Below are 11,618 nucleotides of genomic sequence, written 5' to 3'. Positions count from 1 at the left end.
CATTTACCATCTTGAAATTAACATTAATTGTTAACGATTCCACAGGATAGGTACCAGTTGCCACGTTGTCCTGTTTCTGACATTCACCATATCACAACAGTATATTCGTTGTACATTTATTTGCTAATTTCACCATGTTTCATCTCCAAGCTTTCCGTGCAGATCCAGCAGGTGAAATAGGGAACTTAAGTCGTGCCAAGAGGATCGAATTACAAACTCTTGCACATGAGTATCAACTAGATGTTCCCCATGGAGCCAACAAAAATGAACTGCATAACCTGTTACTGGATTATCTCTTAGAGGAAGGTAAGATTGACTCTGAAACTCAAGAAACTTACTCCATTGGAGATAAATTTGATTTGGCAACTATGAAACTCAAACTAGAACTTGCCAAGATCGAGCGAGAGCAACAAAGGGAAGCAGCTGCAATACGAAAGGAAGAAAAGGAACGAGAAGCGACCCTGGCAAAAGAAGCCCTACAAATAAAGGAACGTGAAGTCGCCCTCAAGGAACGTGAAACTGCAATACTCCGTGAGCGTGAGCAAGCACAGCTTGAAGCAAAACAGCGTCACCAGGGGATGCAACGCGAGCATGACAAACAACAAGCAGCTCTGGCTATGTCGTCAACAAGAATTCGCGTTGGAAACTACACACCTCACTCAACGCCAGCAAGCTACCGCCAGTCTTCCAGTAAGTTTCAATATCTCCCATGCAAGTAAGTTAATGCCACCATTCGTATAGACAGAGGTCGACGTATTTTTTACCACCTTTGAGACCCTTGCTAATCAACTTAGCTGGCCTGCCGACCAATGGGCTACCCTTCTCAGAGTACATCTCACAGGTAGAGCTGCAGTTACTCTCAGTACTTTGGCGTCTAAGAATAACTACCAGACCCTGAAGTAAGCAGTGTTGGACGCCTACCTTCTCTCCACCGAAAGCTACCGACGGAAATTCCGTGACCACCTAAAGGCAAGTACCACCACCTTTCTAGAATTTGCTAATACCAAAAGGAGATATTTTATGAAATGGCTGGAAGCAGCACATGTCTCTACCTTTGCAGAACTCGTCAACCTCATGCTAGTTGAAGAATTCTTGAGGCGTGTGCCGCCTCCTGTCCGTCTATATTTAGCAGATAAAGAAGAGACCGACTACCTAAAGTGTGCTAAGTCGGCTGACACTTACAGCCTCATCCACCGGCTGACACCAGAACCATCTTCCAGTAAGAAGTCGTGGTACAGTTACGAGAAAGTGATTACCGATCAAGCTAGCTCGCAATTGTACTGTAAGTATTGTAGACTCTATGGACATACCATAGATAAATGTGGTAAGTCTCAATACAAAGGTAATACTGAATCCACTAAACCCAAACAGACTCCTCCTAAGTCCGGTAAGCCTGTGATGAATGTTGGTGTTCATGTTAATGATCTTTCACTCTTTAGTAAACACCTGTATCCTGGAACTGTCTCTACCAACGGTTCAGATCCGGAGGGACGTTTCAAACTGAAGATCTTGAGGGACACAGCGGCTCTTCAATCAATCATTTTGAAATCAGCTGTGCCCAATATCGCCTACACCGAGGAAACCGTCTTCATCACTGAGCTCACTGCTACCACTCCTTATCCACTCGCCAGAGTCCACCTGGATTGTCCCTTCGTGACAGGTGAAGTCCAAGTCGCCATCAGGGAAAAGCCTTTTCCCATGCCTGGAGTGCAACTTCTGGGCAACGACTTGGCAGAAGACCTGCAACCGACCAACCTGATCGTCATGGACAAACCCCAGGTGTGTACCTCTGTAATGAATAATCCCATCTCTGAGTATGTTCCAGCAAAGGTTCAAGAGAGTGATGAAGTTTCTCCTCCGGTTTTGGTGACCACCCGTGCACAAGCTGCACGACCACAGCCAGCTGACATTACTGCTACCGCTGTCCCTCAAGACCCTCAGAAACTACCCCCGAATCTTACCACGTTGGAGTTCCGTAAGTTACAGAGGGAAGATCTTACCTTGACACCATTATTCTTCCAGGCTGAGACTCAACCTGACAGTATACCTGGGTTCTTTCTAGAGAACGAGTTGCTCTACCGCAGATACAGACCCAGTAAACTGAAGGAGGAGGACGATTGGGCCAACGTCGAACAACTAGTGATTCCTGCCAGCCTGCGGCCCACTATTCTACACCTGGCCCACGGAGCACTTTCGCACTACGGTTTAACAAAACCTACCACGGAATCCGTCAAGACTACTACTGGCCAGGTATGGTAAATAGCGTCAAACAGTACGTCAAACAGTGTCATACATGTCAGATGGCAGGTAAACTGAACATCTCTATCCCCAGAGCACCACTGACACCCATCCAGGTGCCTGTGGAACCTTTCCACAGACTTATTATAGACTGTGTTGGTCCTTTACCTCGGACCAGTTCTGGCAACGCCTATATACTAACCATCCTGTGTCCTACCACCAGATTCCCCATAGCAGTTCCAGTAAAGAACATTACGGCTGCTACTGTGGTGAAACACTTATTGAAGATCTTCACCCAGTATGGATTTCCAAGGGAGGTTCAGAGTGACTGTGGCACCAACTTCACCAGTGATCTCTTCAAGAGGACACTGGAAGAGTTCAACATCACACAGGTATTGTCCAGCCCCTATCATCCTGCTTCACAGGGTTCTCTTGAGCGTAGTCATCAGACTATTAAAGCACTCCAAAAGAAGTTTTGCAATGAGACCTCTAAGGATTGGGTTAAACAACTTGACCTCATTATGTGTATTTTTAGAAGTCTCCCCAATGAGTCTCTAGGAGTATCTCCTTGTGAGATGCTCTACGGACGTAAGTGCAGTACTCCTCTCAAAGCTTTTAAAGACTCTCTACGTGATGCCACCTTCAGTGAGCATCAGAATATGCCCCAGTTTCTTCAAAACCTACAACACATTCTAGAGAGGGTCCATAACTTTGCTAAGGTTAATCTATTGAAAGCCCAGGAGAGGATGAAGACTCATTACGACCAGAACAGCAAAGTAAGGAAATTTAAACCGGGAGACTTCGTGTTGGCCTATTTCCCTATCCCAGGTTCTCCCTTGCAAAACAGGTTTTCAGGACTCTACCGCATCAAGGAGTGCAGAAACAACCATAACTACGTTCTAGAGACTCCAGATAGGCGGCGGAAGACCCAGCTGTGCCACGTCAACCTCCTGAAGCTATATAACGGTACTCCTTCCACTGTGTTAGTAGCATATTCTACCTTTAAAGGTCCATACATCCACAGTGAGACCTTCCCTGCTTCTCCTCCCGAAAGCACTGACACTGAGTCAGCGCTTTCCAATTTGGAAATCCTACCTGATCTTCATCCCAATTTACAGGACCATAATAGTGCTCCTTTGCCATATTATAATCCTATTCTCACCTCGCTAGATATCACGAAGCCTTTCATCCTCCATGTCGACGCCAGTGGTACCGGCATCAGGGGTGACCTAATGCAACAACAAGGCGAGGAGAATATACCTGTTAGCGACCATAGCTACAAGGAACTACAGAACAATCGACAGGGAGCTACTCATCGTCCTGAACTTGCAGCACTTCAAACAATACCTGAAAAGTGCTCGGTCTATCACCATTTACACGGACCACAACACCCTACACTTCCTGCAGCAAGCCCAATTCAACAATCGACGGCTTCTACGATGGGCTTGATATCTGCAGAAATTCAACCTGGAGATCTCTACATCAAGGGTTCTGACAACATCATAGCCGACGCCCTCTCCAGAGTCTATGAAGTAGAGGCAGCTCCACTTATCACTCTACCACATGAAGACGTAACTTCTTCCGGAACCGCAGGCTTCGGGGGAGAGTTGTGATGATAATCTCTTTCAAGAGAGATTGAGCCTGCTCTTCCCTATATCAGTCACGTCATTCTACAAGTACAAGATGCTACATTAAAGATACGTCCACCAGTAGCACAAAACATTTTGACCAGGAAGCAAAGCGTACCCTGCACCACCTGTCACGCCGGCTCACCGCCCATCGTCAACGAGCTAACTACCCATTCTCCGCCTGCCTGCTCCTGATTGGCTGGTGTATCGCCGACAGCACACCTGCACCTGCACTCATGCCCTCTACCTGAGTCGACGTCTGGGCCAGCTCAAGCCGTCCTCCTCAGAATATTCCTGTGCTCTTAGAAAAAAGAGCATGGAAAAGAGCGGAGGTTTCCACACTGCAGTCTACACTAAGGAAACGAACATAGGAATGTGCCTAAATGCCAACAGCGACTGCCCAGACAGGTACAAAAGGAGTGTTGTTAACGCATATGTCGACCGTGCTCTCAGCCACAGCTCAACATGGAAGCAAGTCGACGAAGAACTCTGTAGGGTAAGGCAGGTCCTAGTCAACAACGGCTTCTCCAATGGTTTCGTCGAAGACATCATAAGAACAAAAGTGAAACGCCATGCAACCTCTGAAGAGACAACTAACACAACACCTATACCCCCTATTAGACTATTTTACAGGAACTTCTTTTCCACAACTCATAAAACGGAGGAAAGGGTCCTGAAAGATATTGTTAATAGAAACGTTATCCCTACAGACAAAAATCAGAGGATACAACTGACGATTTACTATAAAACCAGAAAAACGGCCAGCCTACTCATGAGAAACTCTCCAGACACAAAGCAGAACGCTTTATAAGAGACCAACGTCGTCTATGCCTTCAAATGCCCTCTTGGGGACTGTAAGCTCCAAAAAACCCAGTATATAGGCAAGACTACAACATCTCTTTCTAGGCGTTTAACGATGCATAAGCAACAGGGCTCCATTAAGGAACATATAATCTCTTCCCACAACCAAACCATCGCCAGAGAAATCCCAGTAAACAACACAGAAATCATCGATAGATACAGCGATAGCAGGCGGCTTGACGTTTGCGAGGCACTACACATTAAAAAGTCAACACCAGCAATCAACAGCCAATTAATGCACAACTATATTCTACCCACCTCAAGACTCCACTCCAATATAGAAGCATCAAGAAATATGGACCAATAGGCTTTCTACAATCACTTCCATTCAATACCCATTGTTTCGTGTTCTGTCTTGTGTTGATGAAATTAATACCCTATTAATGCCACCTCACCCCATCCACCTCACTCAAATGTAGATATAAACAAATCGGAGATGTGTAAGTTCTATTCAGTTGTGTATGTAAAGTCTTTGAAAATGTAATAAGCTTTACGAAACGCGCTCAAGTGTCGCGTCAGACTAGAAATAAAAATGAATTTTGGAGAATTGATTTTTGAATTACCACCAACAGTGAAAAGAAATGTACGAAAGATAGAGAAAATTCGTGTTAGAATTATTTATCTTACTTTTTCGGTCATATTTAATAATATATGTCTACAGGAAAGACTGCTACCAAAATATACTAATATATATATATATATATATATATATATATATATATATATATATATATATATATATATATATATATATATATATATATATATATATATATATATATATATATATATATATATATATATATATAACTGAAAACTCACACCCCAGAAGTGACTCGAACCCATACTCCCAGGAGCAACGCAACTGGTATGTACAAGACGCCTTAATCCACTTGACCATCACGACCGGACAAAATGAGGTGATAGCCGAAGCTATTTGAACCACCCCACCGCCGCCACTCGGATGGTAATCTTGGGCATAGCATTTTACCAAATCACCTCCTTCTTTGGGGCACACGTGAGGAACACAAATGCGAACAAGCCTGATTGGTTCCCAGGACAAATTGTCCTTTGTTGCATATTGTCCTGGGGACCATTCAGGCTTGTTCGCATATATATATATATATATATATATATATATATATATATATATATATATATATATATATATATATATATATATATATATATATATATATATATATATATATATGTCGTACCTAGTAGCCAGAACGCACTTCTCAGCCTACTATGCAAGGCCCGATTTGCCTAATAAGCCAAGTTTTCCTGAATTAATATATTTTCTCTAATTTTTTCCGTGTGACATGATAAAGCTACCCATTTCATTATGTATGAGGTCAATTTTTTTTATTGGAGTTAAAATTAGCGTAGATATATGATCGAACCTAACCAACCCTACCTAACCTAACCTAACCTATCTTTATAGGTTAGGTTTGGTTAGGTAGAAGAAAACGTTAGGTTAGGTTAGGTTAGGTAGGTTAGGTAGACGAAAAACCATTAATTCATGAAAACTTGGCTTATTAGGCAAATTGGGCCTTGCATAGTAGGCTGAGAAGTGCGTTCTGGCTACTAGGTACGACATATATATATATATATATATATGTCGTAGCCAGAACGCACTTCTCAGCCTACAATTCAGGGCCCGATTTGCCTAATAAGCCAAGTTTTCCTGAATTAATATATTTTCTCAAATTTTTTTTCTTATGAAATGATAAAGGTACCCATTTCATTATGTATGAGGTCAATTTTTTTTATTGGAATTAAAATTAACGTAGATATATGACCGAACCTAACCAACCCTACCTAACCTAACCTAACCTATCTTTATGGGTTAGGTTAGGTTAGGTAGCCGAAAAAGCTAGGTTAGGTTAGGTTAGGTAGGTTAGGTATTTGAAAAACAATTAATTCATGAAAACTTGGCTTATTAGGCAAATCGGGCCTTGCATAGTAAGCTGAGAAGTGCGTTCTGGCTACTAGGTACGACATATATATATATATATATATATATATATATATATATATATATATATATATATATATATATATATATATATATATATATATATATATATATATATATATATATGTCGTACCTAGTAGCCAGAACGCACTTGTCAGCCTACTATGCAAGGCCCGATTTGCCTAATAAGCCAAGTTTTCATGAATTAATTGTTTTTCGACTACCTAACCTACCTAACCTAACCTAACCTAACTTTTTCGGCTAACTAACCTAACCTAACCTATAAAGATAGGTTAGGTTAGGTTAGGTAGGGTTGGTTAGGTTTGGTCATATATCTACGTTAATTTTAACTCTAATAAAAAAAATTTGACCTCATACATAATGAAATGGGCAGCTTTATCATTTCATAAGAAAAATTTTTGAGAAAATATAATAATTCATGAAAACTTGGCTTATTAGGCAAATCGGGCCTTGCATAGTAGGCTGAGAAGTGCGTTCTGGCTACTAGGTACGACATATATATATATATATATATATATATATATATATATATATATATATATATATATATATGTCGTACCTAGTAGCCAGAACTCACTTTTCAGCCTACAATGCAAGGCCCGATTTGCCTAATAAGCCAAGTTTTCCTGAATTAATATATTTTCTCTAATTTTTTTCTTATGAAATGATAAAGCAACCCATATCATTATGTAAGAGGTCAATTTTTTTTTATTGGAGTTAAAATTAACGTAGATATATGACCGAACCTAACCAACCCTACCTAACCTAACCTAACCTATCTTTATAGGTTAGGTTTGGTTAGGTAGCCGAAAAAGTTAGGTTAGGTTAGGTTAGGTAGGTTAGGTAGTCGAAAAGCAATTAATTCATGAAAACTTGGCTTATTAGGCAAATCGGGCCTTGCCTAGTAGGCTCAGAAGTGAGTTCTGGCTACTAGGTACGACATATATATATATATATATATATATATATATATATATATATATATATATATATATATATATATATATATATATATATATATATATATATATATATATATATATATATATATATATATATATATATATATATATTGTGACGGGAAAGTGTTGGAGTGTAGATGTTCGGCAGTCCTCCAATGGCAGGTGTCAATGCCTGGTCACACTTACAAAAAAAATATAGACTGCTTGCCTGTTGTCTGTGGTAAGTGAGAGGGAGGAACACGTAAAACACAAAGTATGAATAATGAAACTTTAATATTTACTTTAAACATAAATGAAAATAAAGACAAATCTCGGGGAATTGAATAGTGCAATTAAATAACAAAGATAAATGCAAAAACAATGTGAGACAAAATAGTGAATAGTAAAATGGTGCTGAGAATATTGGCTATGGCTGAGACCTCCCTTAGTATACAAAAGCCAGAGAGAGATGTCAACTCTTAGAGTACAAAGAATATTCTGAAGTTGATGGCTGGTCCAGGCTCAGACATCGACTCAGGTAGATGGCGCTGAGGTGCAGGGTGCAGGTGTGCAGTCGGCGAGTCGCCAATCAGGAGCAAGCAGGCTGGGATGGGTAGTTGGCTGGTTGATGACGAGCCGGCGTGGAGGGTGTGTGGAGTTGGGGGTTTAGGGTACGTTTTGCCTCCTGGTCAAAACGTTTTGTGCTACCGGTGACGTATCTTGAATGTAGCATCTTATACTTGTAGACTTAACGTAACTTTCGGTAGGGAAGAGCAGGCTCAATCTCTCTTGAAAGAGATTATCGTCACAATATATATATATATATATATATATATATATATATATATATATATATATATATATATATATATATATATATATATATATATATATATATATATATATATATATATTAGGGGTGGTAGGAGAAGAAAATATCAAAGTGTTCAGTGAGGATCCACAAGGTCTTCTCTGAGTACTCTTTATTTTCTTCTCCGAGGCTATGGGTCCCTACACTTGCACCAGAGGTGGTACCCCTTCTAGGTTTTAAATATATATATATATATATATATATATATATATATATATATATATATATATATATATATATATATATATATATATATATATATATATATATATATATATATCCCTTCTTTCCTTTCTCCCTCTTTTAGAATGGAACTCTTCTCCAAGAGGTCAGCCCAGATGACCTCTGGATCATCTTGCAAAGTTAATTAAAATATTCCTGGGTAGTCTTAGCAAGTTTCAAGTAGGAGATATTTCATGTTAATCTTGTCAAACATTGCAATGGAATTATTCTCCCAGAATCTTATGTGTGTAACCACCCAGGGATCTACCTCTTTTCTGCCAGGTCAGAGGTCAACCACCTGCAGGGTGAGTGTTGGTTGTGTAAACATGCGGTCGAGGAAAACGTTCCTTCCCTCTTGCACTCCCATAATGAATAATCCCAATCCTTGAGGTGAATGGTGGTTGTGAGATATCTTAATAGTAAATTCTTGAGTGTTTGTGCACATGTGAGCGGACCACTTACAAGCCTCTTTGTAGGTTAGCAACAGCGAATTCCCCCCCCCCCCCTTTGTCCAACTGATAGGTGGTGTGGCAGTTTTGGGGGCGTGTGTATATGCCCCTGTAGGGGAATAGAGGGAGAGAGTGCTGAAGGGCAGAGGATAGAGGCAGTGTGGGCCGCAGGTCATCAAGCGGAGCTCAGGAGACAGACTCACCCTGGTCGTGGATCAAGACATAGAAGGTAATGTGTGTGATCTCTGATATTGTCAATGTAAGATTTCTAAACATTTGCTAAACAGTGTTAGTGTAGGGACTTATAGTTGGTGTATATCATATTTTTGTTCTCAATAAACTCATGTTAAACTCTCCCTCTGTGTCAATTAACTGGAACCTTTCAAACTCGTCTGTGTATAGCTTTGTTAACAACCGGCCCGTAATTAATGATAGTTAAAAAAGAAGAGGACTCTTCAAGTGAAGCAATGTATCTTGCCTCATTGCTTGATATAGGTAATAGTCAGGCAGGCTGGTGGCAGCGTCCCGGGTGCAGCCATCAGTGGTACACCAAATATCAGGTCATATTACCTAGATATAAATAACCAATATTCAATAACTAATATCCTCAAGGCTTTACCTTTACTAATGTTTACAAAGTTTTACCAAGTACAACCAGTAGGAAGTGTTACTCAGGGAATATTGGTATTACTCAGTATCGTCTAGGAAACAATACATTCTAATGTACAAGAGTTTAGTGTTACAACAGTGAAGAGGTCCCTGTTTCTGACAGTGAAGAGGTCCCTGTTTCTGACAGTGAAGAGGTCCCTGTTTCTGACAGTGAAGAGGTCCCTGTTTCTGACAGTGAAGAGGTCCCTGTTTCTGACAGTGAAGAGGTCCCTGTTTCTGACAGTGAAGAGGTCCCTGTTTCTGACAGTGAAGAGGTCCCTGTTTCTGACAGTGAAGAGGTCCCTGTTTCTGACAGTGAAGAGGGTCCCTGCTTGTGACAGTGAAGAGGTCCCTGTTTCTGACAGTGAAGAGGTCCCTGTTTCTGACAATGAAGAGGGTCCCTGCTTGTGACAGTGAAGAGGTCCCTGTTTCTGACAGTGAAGAGGGTCCCTGTTTCTGACAGGGAAGAGGTCCCTGCTTGTGACAGTGAAGAGGGTCCCTGTTTCTGACAGTGAAGAGGTCCCTGTTTCTGACAGTGAAGAGGGTCCCTGCTTGTGACAGTGAAGAGGTCCCTGTTTCTGACAGTGAAGAGGTCCCTGTTTCTGACAGTGAAGAGGGTCCCTGTTTCTGACAGTGAAGAGGTCTCTGTTTCTGACAGTGAAGAGGGTCCCTGTTTCTGACAGTGAAGAGGTCCCTGCTTGTGACAGTGAAGAGGGTCCCTGTTTCTGACAGTGAAGAGGTCCCTGTTTCTGACAGTGAAGAGGGTCCCTGCTTGTGACAGTGAAGAGGTCCCTGTTTCTGACAGTGAAGAGGTCCCTGTTTCTGACAGTGAAGAGGTCCCTGTTTCTGACAGTGAAGAGGGTCCCTGTTTCTGAGAGTGAAGAGGTCTCTGTTTCTGACAGTGAAGAGGGTCCCTGCTTGTGACAGTGAAGAGGTCCCTGTTTCTGACAGTGAAGAGGGTCCCTGTTTCTGACAGTGAAGAGGTCCCTGTTTCTGACAGTGAAGAGGGTCCCTGCTTGTGACAGTGAAGAGGGTCCCTGCTTGTGACAGTGAAGAGGGTTCTTATCGATCCTTACTCGAGAGATGTGAGATTATGCCCCTGCTTGACATCGCAGTGGAGGTGTGGAAGATCACATCAGGCAGGTCATTGCCTTCCATCTACAAGTTTCCTTCATGCCAGAGTTGCCCAGTGGGACAGTTCTGTGGACAAGACAGCCTCGTCATTCCAGTTCTGAGCGTACGTGAGTCCATTTGGAGTTGTGTCCCCGTACTAATTTGGTTTGTGTTTCTCTTTTTAGAACCCCAAACCAAATTCTTTTTGGTGGGGAGGTGTTACGGACCCGAGCCCAACGTCCGAGCACGGAGCAGTGACGACCACGCCATCTGTGGGTCAGCTCCCGAAACCCCCTCCAAATGGATGGCGCCATCAAGTGAGGACAGGAAATACCAGCCACAAGGGCTAGATTCCCGTCCTGATCAGCTCATAACGCAGCCGCTGCTGACCTCTGGTGAGGTGGAGCGTAGACAGCAACGCCATCTATGGAGTGGATAGATGGGCGTTTGGGTCTGAGCCGTTAAGTGACGTGCCCTAGAGTGTCCCGATTACTGATGACATGTCTGATTACAGAGTCGACCTGGGACTGCTGTAACGAACGTTGAGTCAGTCTACCCAAGGCAGCCGTCTTGTCTCCAGGTATTTGCTGCAGCAGCTGTGAGTCACCCCCCCCCCCCCCCGGATGAACACTGAGGTGTTAGCCT

At 42.1% G+C, this 11,618-nt stretch overlaps 1 protein-coding gene across 1 annotated transcript; it reads left to right on the top strand.

Annotated features, from left to right (window-relative positions):
* Positions 1-368: 368 nt before the first annotated feature.
* On the top strand, positions 369-10,198 carry LOC138368141 (A-kinase anchor protein 5-like). The gene is made up of 3 exons (XM_069330442.1): positions 369-638; positions 4,084-4,241; positions 9,961-10,198. The coding sequence occupies exons 1-3, from the start codon at positions 369-371 to the stop codon at positions 10,196-10,198; spliced, it is 666 nt and encodes a 221-aa protein (XP_069186543.1).
* The last annotated feature ends 1,420 nt before the right edge of the window (positions 10,199-11,618 follow it).

Source organism: Procambarus clarkii, chromosome 24 (genome assembly GCF_040958095.1).
Source record: "Procambarus clarkii isolate CNS0578487 chromosome 24, FALCON_Pclarkii_2.0, whole genome shotgun sequence".
NCBI lineage: Eukaryota > Metazoa > Arthropoda > Malacostraca > Decapoda > Cambaridae > Procambarus > Procambarus clarkii.
The sequence above is the reverse complement of the archived record's forward strand: the minus strand, read 5'-3'. Positions and strand labels throughout refer to the sequence as shown.

Excerpts from the sequence above, each read along its gene's own strand:
- LOC138368141 (XM_069330442.1), top strand. The coding sequence starts at position 369 with ATGAAACTCAAACTAGAACTTGCCAAGATCGAGCGAGAGCAACAAAGG. Across the intron at positions 639-4,083 it reads TGTCGTCAACAAGAATTCGC|CACACCTGCACCTGCACTCA; the intron begins GTTGGAAACTAC and ends TATCGCCGACAG. Across the intron at positions 4,242-9,960 it reads AAGGAAACGAACATAGGAAT|TGAAGAGGTCCCTGTTTCTG; the intron begins GTGCCTAAATGC and ends GTGTTACAACAG.